At 45.6% G+C, this 15,194-nt stretch overlaps 1 protein-coding gene across 1 annotated transcript; it reads left to right on the forward strand.

Moving 5' to 3' along the window:
- Positions 1 to 13,880: 13,880 nt before the first annotated feature.
- On the forward strand, positions 13,881 to 14,909 carry LOC109807308 (uncharacterized). Its single transcript, XM_083064847.1, has one exon. The coding sequence runs from the start codon at positions 13,881 to 13,883 to the stop codon at positions 14,907 to 14,909; it is 1,029 nt and encodes a 342-aa protein (XP_082920973.1).
- The last annotated feature ends 285 nt before the right edge of the window (positions 14,910 to 15,194 follow it).

Raw genomic sequence — 15,194 nt, forward strand, 5'->3', positions numbered from 1 at the left:
GCAATGGTTCAAAGGATGAGTGGAATTTGTTCAATAAGTCTCATCCAAAAAGAGGTAAAATTGAGACTTAACAACTCCCCCAAACTTAGAACCTTGCTTGTCCTCAAGCAAAAGGTAATTAATCTAGCAGATAACAAGTAATGCAAGTGAGTCAATTTCTACATCCTAGTTCACTTGTATCTTCTTTTCGCAAGCATGAACCTCAGATGAATTTCCAATCACAATTATTGCAATAGAACATGACAAGGTGCAAACAAAGGTTTCAAAAGAGATCAAAGAGCTGAGAAGAGTAATGACTATCTGTGTATGCATCCTCACTAGGAAAATGTTTCTCTCTATGCACACTAGTGTATCAGGGTGAGTGTTTCTCTCTAGTCTACTACTCACGCCACATAATTCAACTTTGCTCTTCGTTTCCAAATGAAACCAGTGGTAAAACAAATGCAGACACTTATCACAAGGTCTTTATTAGGGCAATCTGGGTCAAGCAGGGTCAAGCGGTAGCAGTTTTATGGTTTTTCAAGGATTGAAGGTGCTATAGCTTAAGAGAGCAAATAAGATTTTTCAATGATGTCCCTCTCCATACCCCATTACAACAATTAAGCACATGCCCCTAACCGGATCCAAGCCATTAGCCTTTATGAGATGCATATTTACATTTTTGCATCTTAATATTTTTGTTTTTGTTTTGCTTTGTTTTTCTCTTTTTTTTTTTTTTTTTTTTTGAATTTATTTTGTTTTGTAATGGCTGACCACATACTTTCTTCTTCCCAAAATTTCCCATTCTTCAACTCCCCCAAACTTATTTGATGTCTTCAGTTTGCTCTCTTAACCAAAGCAAGGGTTATGGTTAATTTTTCATGGTTTGGGACAAGTGGAAGGTATGGTGTTTAGGCTTAGGAAGGTATGGGTCAAGTGGAAAATGGATATGGCTTTTTGGCTTAGATGGTTAACAAAATATGGAAGTGTGAATGCCTTGATCATATAAGTGCATAACATAAGCAAACCACCAGGGAAACTCAAGCAAAGTCTATCATGCAACCTAAGCGTAGTTCACTCATCAGTGTTTAGGCTCAAACCTCACCCGGCTATGCATCCACAAACTATCAAGCTCAGCTCAGTTCTATGATCAACATTGAAACCCGTATGCAACTAGTCATGAACTAAAGATCTAATGTGACTTGAAAATGTCTAAGGTACACACACCATAAACATCAAGCAAACTATAATCCAGAATCGACCACAAGCAAAACAAGTATCAACAAGATTAAAAACCATGCTAAGGCAGACTATTCACAAAAAGAACCAACAGAGTAATCACCAAAAGAGATAGATATAAAAATAGTTAAAATACTGAAAATAAAAGACAGAAAAATAAATTGCAAGAAACAAAGGCAAACTAAGGTGAGCTCCATCTGCTTCCATCTATGGGGTCTGGTCATCATCATCTTTAGGGGCTGCTCCACCATCAACGGCTCCGTCTGCATCAGCAGCTCCACTCCCCCAAACTTAGGAGCCTGGTCCCCAGGCCAACCAGTATATGCCTGAAAGTCCTAGAAACCAAGAGTGGTCGCGGAGTATAAGCATGAAAAAGAATGGTGAGCACAAAAATGTATACATAGTGATGACCAAGCGACTATAACACAATGGAGAATATCCTTAGACCAAAATTAAGCACAAAATGCATGTACATAGAAATGGACTAAGACAATGCAACACAAACAGAATACAAAGAAACATGAATGAAAAATAGTTAAATACAAGGTATCAGGAATGCTTTTGCGCCGGGCGCAAAACAGATGCGCCGGGCTTCATATCAGTAAAACTCAACGAGGTCCAAAATCTGATATCGCGCCGGGCATGCATTAAACGCGCCCGGCGTGGTGGTTCCAGAGACCAAAAATTGAGTACTAGGCCGGGCGCAAAAGAGTCACGCCCGGCGCGTAGTCACTTTAAAAGGTCAATTTGCCCGGGTTTTAAATTAGGATCAGACCTTATTTCCACCTAGACACAGAATTGCCTCATTCCTCACATTCCAAACAAAATGTACCCTATATTTACCCATTCAAACATGATTCTAACAACTAACACATAACACAAACAACATATACCACAAAACATATAACACAAAACACAACACAAAACAATCATGCATAACAAACATTAACACTAAAATCTACAACAGAATGAAAGGACAAACACATAAACAAAGTCAGATCTCTGGGTTGCCTCCCAGGAAGCGCTTGTTTACTGTCCCGAGCCTGACGGTGACCAACTTGAAGTGCTCTGATTCTCCTTCTCCTCTTGTTGCTCTTGTTCCTTTTTGCCCCGTGTGCAATCTCATGATTGCTCAACAATGACTCAGAAGGATTGGTGAATCCAATTTGAGCAGTACCTTGCATACAAGAGAACGCTGAAGACTAGAGTACACAGGTTAGCTCCAACAATTCATTGCTAACAAAGAATAACAAAAACAGTAAAGGATTAAATCACAAATAGCTATAAATACTAAATTGCCATTCTAATCCCCGGCAACGGCGCCAAAAACTTGTTGAGATTTCCGTTGAAGTACTTTTGTTATAATTGAAATTTAGTTTAATTCTATCAACGGTCTCAAACACGGCAAGTATACCGGCCGTTCAAGTAGTAAAAATATCGTATCCACAGGGATTAGAAGGTAAAATAAGCATTTATTGACTATTCGTGACTAAAGAATAATTCCAATTTCATAGTTTGTGCAGTGAATTCAAAGTTGTGACTATTGGAATGAAAGCTGTAAATAAATATTGTTTTGTGAGTGGAAAAGGTAAGGAATGGTATTGTGGTATTGTGAGGTTGTGGGGGTCAGATTTCACCAAACGTAACACTAATGTATCCTTAATCTCTTGTTGAATTCATTGCTTAGTCAACCCAAGAGTTTACTCAAACCTAATCCCTTAGAGAAAGAGCCTAGGTGCGGATATTGAATATCAATCCCTTGAGTACCTAATATCTACACCCGCATTACGGGCTAGGGTTTAAGACTACTAATGGGTCAAGCTCTATCCCTAGATACAATCACCACTAGGCATATGTTTCAGAACTAGTTTCAAAGGTTATTTTCCAATACCCATGGAACCTTAAATCATGCAAAGGGTGATCAATCCAAAGCAAGCATTAAGAATAGAAACAAACACAACAAAGAATAAAACAACATGTATATATATCATTAAAACCGTAAAGATTACAATAGAGTACGTTGGTTACATCTAACCCCACAAAATAGGTGAAACCACTCAACAAAGAGGGCAAATACAAAATAGAGATGGAAGAGGAAGTGAAGAACCGAAGGAAAGATCCGCACACGGACGATCCCAAGCCCTGGGAATCCCTTCCGCAGCTCCTGGAGGCGCCCAATGTGAGAATGGGGGTTTCTCCCCCGAAAATGGCTTCAAATACGAGCTTGGGGAGTCAGATTAGGGTTTCGCGCCCGGCGCATAAGTCTTCGCGCCCGGCGCGGGGCCTTCCAGATACTCTCTGCCTCAGGACAAGCCCGGCGCAATTCACATTACGCCCGGCGCAATGGCTCCCAGAGGTGAGATACTCTGTTTTGCTCGCCTGGCGCGGATCACCTTGCGCCCGGCGCAGAACCTCTTCTCTGCTCCTTAGCTTCTTAGATTTCCAATCCTAAGAGTCTTCAACTTTCCACTCTTCCTCAATACCTGCACAAAAAATGAGGTGGATTAAGGTATTGTTAGATGAATTTGGGTTAGTTATATCTGCACACAAAATGAACCAAAAAGAGAACAATTATATTGCAATGGTTCAAAGGATGAGTGGAATTTGTTCAATAAGTCTCATCCAAAAAGAGGTTAAATTGAGACTTAACACGAGTTCACACTCGGGGGTACGTAGACTTGCTGACGACTTTCGGAACGCCACCGGATGCAAGGCGGGTCATGGTCCGATACCTCCTCGTGGAAGCCAACACTTCCTACAACATCATCATCGGGAGGCCAACCTTGAATCAACTCGGGGCAGTAGTGTCAACCCCACACCTCACCATGAAGTTCCCGGGAAAGAACGGTAAAATCATCTCCGTCAAAGCTAATCAGAAAACAGCTCGGCAATGCTACGCCGAGAGCCTGAAGATCTCCTCGTCTAGCAAGCAAAGCAAGGGGAATCCCCCCACCATAGCTCCCTAAGTTTCATTTCTTCTTTTTCTTTCAGTATGAACAACACTGTGCACTCTTTTCCCGCCTCAGCCTTTGACTGAGAGGGTTTTTAACGAGGCACACAGACACCATCAATAAAATTACTCCTTTCATTCATCTCACATTCTTATTTTCCTGTTTATCGAAAGGACGAAAACGAACTCTAAACGCGCAAATGCCCAAACCTGAGGTCGAATACGAACCTCGACGCTCTCGTTAAAGGTGGAGTTCGAACCTTAATTAAATAACCTATCTCAAATTTGAGGTTGAGTCCGAACCTCGACATTCCGAGGTCGAATACGAACCTCGACGCCCTCGTTAAAGGTCGAGTTCGAACCTTAATTAAATAACCTATCTCAAATTTGAGGTCGAGTCCGAACCTCGACATTCTGAGGTCGAATACGAACCTCGACGCTCTCGTTAAAGGTCGAGTTCGAACCTTAATCAAATAACCTATCTCAAATTTGAGGTCGAGTCTGAACCTCGACATTCTGAGGTCGAATACGAACCTCGACGCCCTCGTTAAAGGTCGAGTTCGAACCTTAATTAAATAACCTATCTCAAACTTGAGGTCGAGTCCAAACCTCGACATTCTGAGGTCGAATACGAACCTCGACGCTCTCATTAAAGGTCGAGTTCGAACCTTAATTTAATAACCTATCTCAAATTTGAGGTCGAGTCCGAACCTCGACATTCCGAGGTCGAATACGAACCTCGACGCCCTCGTTAAAGGTCGAGTTCGAACCTTAATTAAATAACCTATCTCAAATTTGAGGTCGAGTCCGAACTTTAACACGCCTGCTTAGATCGAGTTTGAACCTTAATTAAATCGTATACCGCAAAATTTGAGGTCGACTACGAGCCACATATCCGAGGTCGAGTTCGAACCTCGGTGAGACACGCACCACTCTAAATCTAAGGTCGAGTCTGAACCTTAACCAAACCAATTTGCCTATATCCGAGGTCGAATACGAACCTCGACACTTTCGTTAAAAGCCGAGTACGAGCCGCATACCTGAGGTCGAATTCGAACCTTGGCGAAATACACATGACCCTAAACTTAAGGTCGAATACGAACCACTTATCCAAGGTCGAGTTCGAACCCTCACAACGTAACAAGAATATAAGGTCAAATTCGAACCTTAGCATAATTTATTCTACGTCGATTTAAGGTCAAATCCGAACCTCGACACTGTTAACTTAACGGGTCGAATTCGAACCTCGGCACTAGTAAATAAAGGTCGAATTCGAAAAATTCACCTAACGAAAAACCGAGGTCGACATCCTATCTCAACATGGCCAACTCAAAGCAAAGTATCGCCACATATAAAAGCGTAGAACAAACACCAAACGTGTCCAAAAACGCGCAAAATAGCAAAAATCAAACGCGAAGCACATAGGGGCAACAAAAAATATATACATATACGGGCAAAGTTCCCAGAGTTCAACACTTGAGTTCAAATCAGAAAATTAAACCAAGGGGAAAGTTAAACTAGGCTATTACAAAATTGGCCTACGCAGAGGCGTTCTCGCTGGAGCTGTCCTCGACGTCGTCCTCCTTGACAAGCTTCCCAAAGCGGATGACTTTCTCCACATGCATGGAGGAAAAGTCGAACCTGGGAGCGAGGAGCCGTGCCTGGCGAGCAGCCTTCTGGAAACCCCTTTTGTGTTCCACCACCACGGAGCGCTCGACCTCTGCGAGCCTCCCCTCCACGGCCGTCTTCTCCGCCGTCAGTTCCGCCATCTCCGCCCTCAAGGAGGCAATCTCGTCTTCCCGGCCACCAAGAACGACCTCGTTGCGAAGGCGCTCCTCAGCCGCTTCCGCCAACTCCCCTTTGAGAGAGGTCACAACATCCTCCAGAGCCCGCACTTGGCCACAGGAAGATGTTACCTCATCTTCCAAGGAGCGAGCGCGACCTCGAGAGAAGGCGACGAGCTCCTGCAGCTCCCCCACCTGAGAGGCATAAGTCTCGTTCGACCGCAAGGCGATCTCGAGTGACTTCTGCGCCCTCACAAGGTCGCCCCGTGCAGATCAGAGCTCGGCCTCCCGCCGCTTCGCCTCATCAAGGGCAGTGCTGAGAGCCTTGTGCTCCTCCCTCAGAATTTTATTCGCATCCTTCCAAGATTGAAGCCGGCCCCTCAGCTTGGCCAGCTCCTCTTGCTGCTTGGCCAGGTCCTCTCGCTGCTTGGCTAAGTCCTCCTGCTGCTTGGCCCACCTCTGTTTCCAGTGGCCTAGGATGCCCATAGTCCTCTGCAGCAGGACCCGAGCAGCATCGAAACTATCCACAGGGCCGACCTCCTCTATCAGCCCCTGGTCCTCGGAGCTCAACGAACCCTGAGGGAAGAACTTCTCAGCAGTCACCCCCGAGCTCCACAGGGAGTCCATGTCAGCTGAGGCACTCACGTGGTTCAGCCGCACCTTCGAAAGGCCCTTCCCAAAGCGATGGGCCAAGTATCGGCTCTAGGAAGCCCCCTGCGACGAGCCAGAAGGCGGTGCCGAGGCCGCAGCAGTGGACGGGGGAGCCTCACGACTCGGGCCCCCTCCGCGAGCCTCAACGGAGACGAAAACCGGTGTCCCCTGCTCGGCATCCAAGGAGTCCGCAATGGGAACCTCCGCCCTCGCCTGCGAAAACCAACCCCACGTCAGAAAATGAACAAGGTGACATACGGGGAGCCCCAAAAACAAGTAAACACTGCTTACCCCAGCAGCATGGGGGGCTCGCTCGGTGGCTGGGGCCACTTCTTCGGCGGCGGGAGCGACTGGCCCAGCGCCGGAGGTCGCCATCCCGGCAGCATCTCCTGCTTGCGAAAAACGACCCTAGATCAAAAGACAAGAAAGCATAATAAAAGGCAACGAAAAGCCGAAGAAACAATACTCACCACCTCGGCAACTCGAGCAACTTGCTCAGCCGCCCGTACTCCTACCTCAGTGACGGCCACCCCGACCTATAAGAAAACCCACATCACCACAATAAACCAAGCAAAATCTAACACAGAAGAAACGTATAAGGAAGTACGACACTCACATCGGCGGCCTGCGCGGCAGCCTGGGCCGCCCCCCAGTACCCACTGGGGGAGCCTCTTTAGACGGTGGACTCTTAGTGAGATCCACCGCATCAGCATCAGCGGCCTTGGAGGTCACCTCCTCGACACCCAGAGGGGCGGAGGTTCCCTCGACCTCTTTTCCCCCCCTCTTTCTCTTTCGGCTATCCTTCAGGGGGACAGCATCCTCCTTCGAAGGCTCGGGAACCTCGAGCTCAGTAACGTTGTAGCGGTGCTTAAGCTCGCGCCACAAGTTTTTCCCCATAATGCTTGCAGACAAAAACGGAAACACATCAACAAAAGGAAATTACATGAGCCCTGGCAAACCACCAAAACACGAAATACTCACTCTCTAGGCCCCTCTCCCTGTAGGGCGAATTTGCAAGCGACAGAACGAGCTTGCAATCCAACGGGCAAGGGAGCGCAGCAAGGTTTTCAATGGCGGCCGCCTCCGAGGGTTTGGGACGGTTTGGGACACCAGTAAAAAGGAAATTTCGGCAAGCCGCCGAAGTGGAACACCTCGTCCTCCAGGGGGTCAATACCCATAAGGGCGACCCGGAAGAACTCCTGTTTGAAGTTTTTATATGATTGGGAGTAGAGAGTAAACAAACCCCCATCCCTACTCCCATTCAAAGACAAAATACCATAAGGCGGAACGCCTAGCTTCAGTTGATAAAAATGAAAAAAGACGCAAAGGGACACCTCTATCCCCAGAACCGCACACAAGACCTGGAAAGCCCTCAAAAAACCCCAACTGTTGGGGTGCAACTGGAAAGGAGCCGAGTTGATAAAATTCAAAAAATCACACTCGAATTGAGTGAAGGGAAGACAGACACCCAAATCCCTAAAAAAGCATTGATACATATAGAAATGGGGAGGGTCAGTAGGTTCCCCCATATACACGCCCTCATCGGCCTGACAAGGCTCAAGCCGAATCATATGGGAGATCGAAGGGTCGCAAACCCTACACGACCCGGAGATCCTATTGACCTCTAGAAAGGTCCGAAAGACGCTTTGGGGCCCTGCCATCTCACTCTTGACCCAGTCATAGCCAGGAATGCCTGGCTCTGGGCCCCGGGGCTGATCCCTCTTTTCGGCGGCGGCCTTCTCGGTAGCCACCGCCTTACCACGCGCCTTGCCCCGAGAAGGCGCAGAAGGACCGGCACCACTTCCCCCAGCCATGGAAAAGACAAGAAAAACCGGGAAGAAAAGAAAAGAAGACAGTAAAAAGGAAGTACCTGGTACTCCTCTTTAGAAAATAACCCTAACAACGAAGGGGTTACCGGAAACGGTGACTGAAATGGAGAAAATGGAGACGGAGGATGGACGAAAACGAGAGAAACGGCGTACGCAAGAAGTTGAAAGAAGAGTAAAGTGAAGAAGGCAAAGAGGCGCGAGTGAGAGAAAAGAAAGTCTTCTCCCAACAATTCAAAACGGTCGCGCCACGTGTCAACTCAAGGGCACGCCTGACAGCACAATTAATTGCAAATTCATCATTGCATAACCGTCATTTCCCATGGTACGTCACTTGCGCGTTCCTGGGAAATGAACGGTCGCGACACATGTGAAAAGCCACTTTCCCCAACGAGCTCGCCATTAACTCCTCGACCAACGGTCTTCGGAGCTCGGGGGGCTAGTGTACTGTCCGTACTGCGAAACCGAGCTCCAAGCTCGACACCACAACGCAAGCCGACCTCGGACGCGCGCCGCGTGACATCAGCTCAGTATGTAGGTGAATCATAACTGATTCCCGAGGATCTTGCCCCATATGAGATCCGTTATCTGATCATATTACGCCTCACCTCAGGCCCAAGGCCCAAAAGCAACCCTAAATCACACCAAGGTACGTGCATTACATATACGAGACTATTACTCATACAGACCCTAACTTTAGCATCAGAGTCTCTTTTACAAGTACCACCCCCATCTTGGAGCACCAGCGTACCAGTGAAGGAGGCTCACCGATCTTACTTGGAAGATCGTCCACACGACAAATTCCGGTAAGAACATTAACATTCAATAATATTATTTTTTTTCATTATTAAGAAATTATTTATCAAATAGAAAAATAATTTCTCTCAATTGACAGATATCAATTAAATGATTATTTTGTCCAAATTTTCTCACAATAATTAACATTCAACAATATTGTTCAATTATTAAAAATCAGTTTTTGTTCCTATATTAAAAAATAATCCATTTCTTTTATAGAAAAAAAAAACCTTTGTTCCATTATAAAAAAGAGTTCATGTCGCTTTTAAAAAAAATCACGTGACTTAAAAAAAAGTTTATATTCTTATAAAAAAAGATTCCTATTTCGTAAACATATTATGTTGCTGATATATTTTGTTAAAAAAATCCTTTATTATTATTATTTTTTTTATAAAGAAACGTGTTCTACTGTTATGTAAATATAACCCATGACGTTTTAATAATCACTGTATCGTAAGTATGTTCATATATTTTCACAACATACATGTTATGCCCGGCCTTAAAAAATCATTATGTGCTTTTTTTTATAAAAAAAATTACATGTTACTTTTTACTTTTTAATTTTTAAATTTATAAATATATAAAATTATAATTATTATGTATTGCTTATTCGAGTTACGATCCCTTGATATCATGCATAAGTTTAAAAATTTATATAAAATTTTATATCTTCAATAATTTTTATATAAAGGAAATTTAATTGATTTAACCATTAAATTATGTGATATTATATTCATGATCATATATATTAAATTTTATATAACTTAAATTTTTTTTAGATATGTAATTTAATAATGAATATTTACATATATTTTAAATACCACATTACATTATAAAATAAAGTAATTTGATGAACTATCAAATAATCTAAAGACTATTATTTAGATCTCTCATCTTTCGTAATAAAACATTTTTATTGAATATGCTCCTTATACACACATGCACACATAATGAGTGCATCAAGTGAGAGGAGTGTCTTATTATTAAAGATGAAAAGATTAAGTACCAACCTTTGGATAAAAAATTAATAATTGAGATTAAAATTCAATTATAAACATAGTTCTTATAAGACCATTACGAATGTCACCTTCACAATTATCACTATTAGCACTATTCATTATTGTTGTCACCATCATTACCATCGTCACTATCATTACTGTGAGACCCTAGTTCATATTTTTCCTTTCCCGACACTCTCATCTCTCTTCACTCATCTCACTCTCAATCTTCACTCTTTTACCTTGGTTCTTTCTTTTGGCTACTACAAGGTGGTGGAGCGGAGTCACTCGGATTGCTAGCTGGTGTTGGATTCCTCTTCTCCTTTCTCCTTCATTCAAGCCCACTTCGTACTCTCTTCTTCTCCGTTTCTCTATCTCGAAGCTCGGATCTTTGGCCCGAGGTAAGGGAAGTTAGGTTTGTTGTTAATTTTGGTTGAAAATAGGTTGTTGCAAACTCGGTAGCTGTTGAAGTTGGTCAATGTTTGATGAATTTGTTAAAATGCTGAAATTGGAAGTTTTAGGGTTCTTTGAAGGTTTGACCAAATTTTGGGCCTTTTTGATGGTTTTGTTGTTGCAAGTTGAAAAAGGTAGTGTTTTTGGACTCTGGATGAAAATGTAGCAATTTGAACCGATTGCATGTGGAATTTTTCTGATTATTTTGCAGATTGTTGGAGAGTTTTCGAAAATATGAGGTTTACTGCTGAACTCTTGGCCATCCGGGCGGCATTTAGGCAATCCGCCGGGCGCAAAGATGTGTGCGCCGGGCGGGCTTGGAGATGTTAGCCTCTGGATGGCCCACGCCGGGCGTAGGTTGAACCGTGCTGGGCGCGATGTCAGTTGTAACTTGGTTTTGAACTTCTGACTTGACGCTGGGCGTAATTTTGGCCGCGCTGGGCGCGGGGACTCCTTGGAGTCTCTGCCATGGGAGGCGCCAGGCGCAATTCAGATTTGCACTGGGCATGAGACCAAGGGAGGTCTCTACCTTTCCCACGCTGGGCGTGAGTTTGGGCACGCCAGGCGCGAGAGACTCCTTGGAGTCTTTGTCTAGCATGCGCTGGGCGCAATTAGTTATTGCGCCAAGCGTGTGAGAGCTTTGGGCTCTCTGGTTGAGTCCCACCGGGCGCGGGAATGCTTGCGCCAGGCGCTCTAGCCCCTGGTGCCCTTTTGGTTGAACTGTGCTGGGCGCAGCCATGAGTGTGCTGGGCGCATAGATGATAATTCATTATATGCTGAGTGTAACAGCCCAAGCAACCCGCATGAGGATATTGTCCGCTTTGGCCCACGGCCGCACGGTTTTGCTCTTGGCGATGACACGCATGCCACCCCAAAAGGCCTCCTCACAAGGAAGGTATCCACACCCATATATATGGCATGCTTCGTTCGCCTTCCTAACCGATGTGGGACTATATCCACCCCCCCTCAAGGGAGTCCAGCGCCCTCGCTGGCACACCGATCCGGGCCCCGGCTCTGATACCAATGTAACAGCCCAAGCAACCCGCATGAGGATATTGTCCGCTTTGGCCCACGGCCGCACGGTTTTGCTCTTGGCGATGACACGCATGCCACCCCAAAAGGCCTCCTCACAAGGAAGGTATCCACACCCATATATATGGCATGCTTCGTTCGCCTTCCTAACCGATGTGGGACTATATCAATGTAACAGCCCAAGCAACCCGCATGAGGATATTGTCCGCTTTGGCCCACGGCCGCACGGTTTTGCTCTTGGCGATGACACGCATGCCACCCCAAAAGGCCTCCTCACAAGGAAGGTATCGACACCCATATATATGGCATGCTTCGTTCGCCTTCCTAACCGATGTGGGACTATATCCACCCCCCCTCAAGGGAGTCCAACGCCCTCGCTGGCACACCGGCCCGGGCCCCGGCTCTGATACCAATGTAACAGCCCAAGCAACCCGCATGAGGATATTGTCCGCTTTGGCCCACGGCCGCACGGTTTTGCTCTTGGCGATGACACGCATGCCACCCCAAAAGGCCTCCTCACAAGGAAGGTATCCACACCCATATATATGGCATGCTTCGTTCGCCTTCCTAACCGATGTGGGACTATATCCCTACACTTAAATCGGTTAGGAAGGCGAACGAAGCATGCCATATATATGGGTGTGGATACCTTCCTTGTGAGGAGGCCTTTTGGGGTGGCATGCGTGTCATCGCCAAGAGCAAAACCGTGCGGCCGTGGGCCAAAGCGGACAATATCCTCATGCGGGTTGCTTGGGCTGTTACATTGGTATCAGAGCCGGGGCCCGGATCGGTGTGCCAGCGAGGGCGCTGGACTCCCTTGAGGGGGGGTGGATATAGTCCCACATCGGTTAGGAAGGCGAACGAAGCATGCCATATATATGGGTGTGGATACCTTCCTTGTGAGGAGGCCTTTTGGGGTGGCATGCGTGTCATCGCCAAGAGCAAAACCGTGCGGCCGTGGGCCAAAGCGGACAATATCCTCATGCGGGTTGCTTGGGCTGTTACATTGGTATCAGAGCCGGGGCCCGGATCGGTGTGCCAGCGAGGGCGCTGGACTCCCTTGAGGGGGGGTGGATATAGTCCCACATCGGTTAGGAAGGCGAACGAAGCATGCCATATATATGGGTGTGGATACCTTCCTTGTGAGGAGGCCTTTTGGGGTGGCATGCGTGTCATCGCCAAGAGCAAAACCGTGCGGCCGTGGGCCAAAGCGGACAATATCCTCATGCGGGTTGCTTGGGCTGTTACACTGAGTTGAATTGAAATGGACGAATACGACGCGATGATTAGTAGATAATATTGTTGTTGAATATGTTGAGTTGTATTAGTTGTACATTGTTGTAAGATGATATGTTGAGCTGTACAGTTGTGTTGTACTGTGTGATGATATTGGATGTTATAGATCGTAAGGCTGAGGTGTTGTAGGCCGAAAGGTTGAGGTGTTGTAGGCCAAAAGGCTGAGGTGATGTAGGCCGAAAGGCTGAGTTGTTGTAGGAGATCTCCGAGGTGATATGCGTGACGACGCATTGTGTGTGTATTGGTAAATTGTGTTGTAAAACTAACAGGATGTTTATTGATGAATTGTTGGTGGTTGTAATTGTTGTTATTGCTTAAAATTTCCCTATATGTTGTCCTTTTTATGCTAGCTTACCCTTTTTGTTGTTTCCATGTGTTTGGACTGCGATGATCATACTATGTATGGGAGCAGAGCAGGGTTAGATGGTGGCCAGTGGTGAGTTTGCAGCTGGTAGGCGGGACTGACTCTTGTCGATGTTTGGTTTTGTTTTGTTTCAGCCACTTGGCATAGTGGCTTTGGATGTATCTTTTTGTATTGGACACCTTAACTCTAGTCGGATTTGGGACATCTGTATATATTTATATTCTAGATCCTATATATATATACTCGTTCTATTCTGCCTAGTGTTTTCGATGTGTTATGGTTGTGAGTGTAGAGACCAGCCGGGTCGTTACACTTTAGTGGTATTAGAGCAGGTCGAGTCTAGTGGACACTCTTTGGGGGTGGTTCCTTTAGGCTTTTGTTGTGTTAACTCTGTGTTGTGCTGTTCTGTTGTGTTGTTTGCTATGTTGATGGATGTGAGGAATGGCTGTGTTACTAATTGTTGTTGGGTTGAGTAGAAGTATACTGAAAATGTTGTTATTTTTGTAGACGATGACTAGAACCAACGAACAGATAACCCGTGCCATAAAAATGATGGCTATGGCTATGCAACAGCAAAATACTTATTTTGCTAGGATGAAGGCTGAAAGAGTTGCAGCAGGTGCAGCAAGACCTACAGGGTCACAAGAGAGCCGGGATCTTGCTGAGTTCCGGAAGTGTAATCCTCCACAGTTTGCAGGAGATGCAGATCCAGAGGTAGCTGACTGCTGGATCCATGAGCTAGAGAAGATTTTTTCCGTTCTTGGATGTTCTCTAGAGAAGAGATTGGCGTATGATGTGTATATGCTTGTGGGAGAGGCCGAGCATTGGTGGAGGGGCACATATCAGATGCTTGTGGCGAGGGGAGTTATAGTTGACTGGGAGTGCTTTCGGATGGTGTTTATGGAGAAGTATTTCCCGGAGAGCGTGAGGCACGCCAAGGAGGCTGAGTTCATGCGGTTGCACCAGGGAGGGCTGTCTGTATCGGAGTATGCAATGAGGTTCGAGCACTTGACTCGTTTTTATTCACAGACTATTTCTGAGGCCTGGAATTGCAGAAAGTTTGCAAAGGGTCTGAAGTATGAGTTGAAGAAGGTGGTGGTGCCTATGGCCATCACCGAGTTTCCTGCCTTGGTAGAGAAGGCGAAGATTGTGGAGAGGTTAGAAGGGGGTGATCGTGTGATCAGAGCTACTGAGGGACCAGCTGGGTCCAAGAGGGGAGGAGGAAGTCAGAGGAAACCGTATGATAGGCCCCAATCACAGCAAGGGGGTCCTGTTAGTAGGCAATTTTCCAGTACTGCTAGTGGAGGTAGACAGAGTGGAGGTGCCACTCTGAGATGTTACAGGTGTGGTGGATCCCATTTGATCAGGGATTGTCCACACACGGAGAGCAGATGTTACAGATGTCAGCAGATGGGCCATTTGTCGTTCAATTGTCCCACCAGGAGCAGACCGGAGGGGAGTACACCGAGGAGAGATGCGCAGAGAGCTGATACTCAGAGGAGTAGTGTGTTGAGATTTCTGTTGAAGTGCTTTTGTTAATATTTGTAAATTCGTTTAATTCTATCAACGGTCTCAAACACGGCAAGTATACCGGCCGTTCAAGTAGTAAAAATATCGTATCCACAGGGATTAGAAGGTAATATAAGCATTTATTGACTATTCGTGACTAAAGAATAATTCCAATTTCATAGTTTGTGCAGTGAATTCAAAGTTGTGACTATTGGAATGAAAGCTGTAAATAAATATTGTTTTGTGAGTGGAAAAGGTAAGGAATGGTATTGTGGTATTGTGAGGTTGTGGGGGTCAGATTTCACCAAACGTAAC

Source organism: Cajanus cajan, chromosome 10, assembly GCF_000230855.2.
Source record: "Cajanus cajan strain Asha chromosome 10, NIPB_CcT2T_4, whole genome shotgun sequence".
NCBI lineage: Eukaryota > Viridiplantae > Streptophyta > Magnoliopsida > Fabales > Fabaceae > Cajanus > Cajanus cajan.

Coding starts and splice junctions, on each gene's coding strand:
- LOC109807308 (XM_083064847.1), top strand. CDS start 13,881: ATGACTAGAACCAACGAACAGATAACCCGTGCCATAAAAATGATGGCT.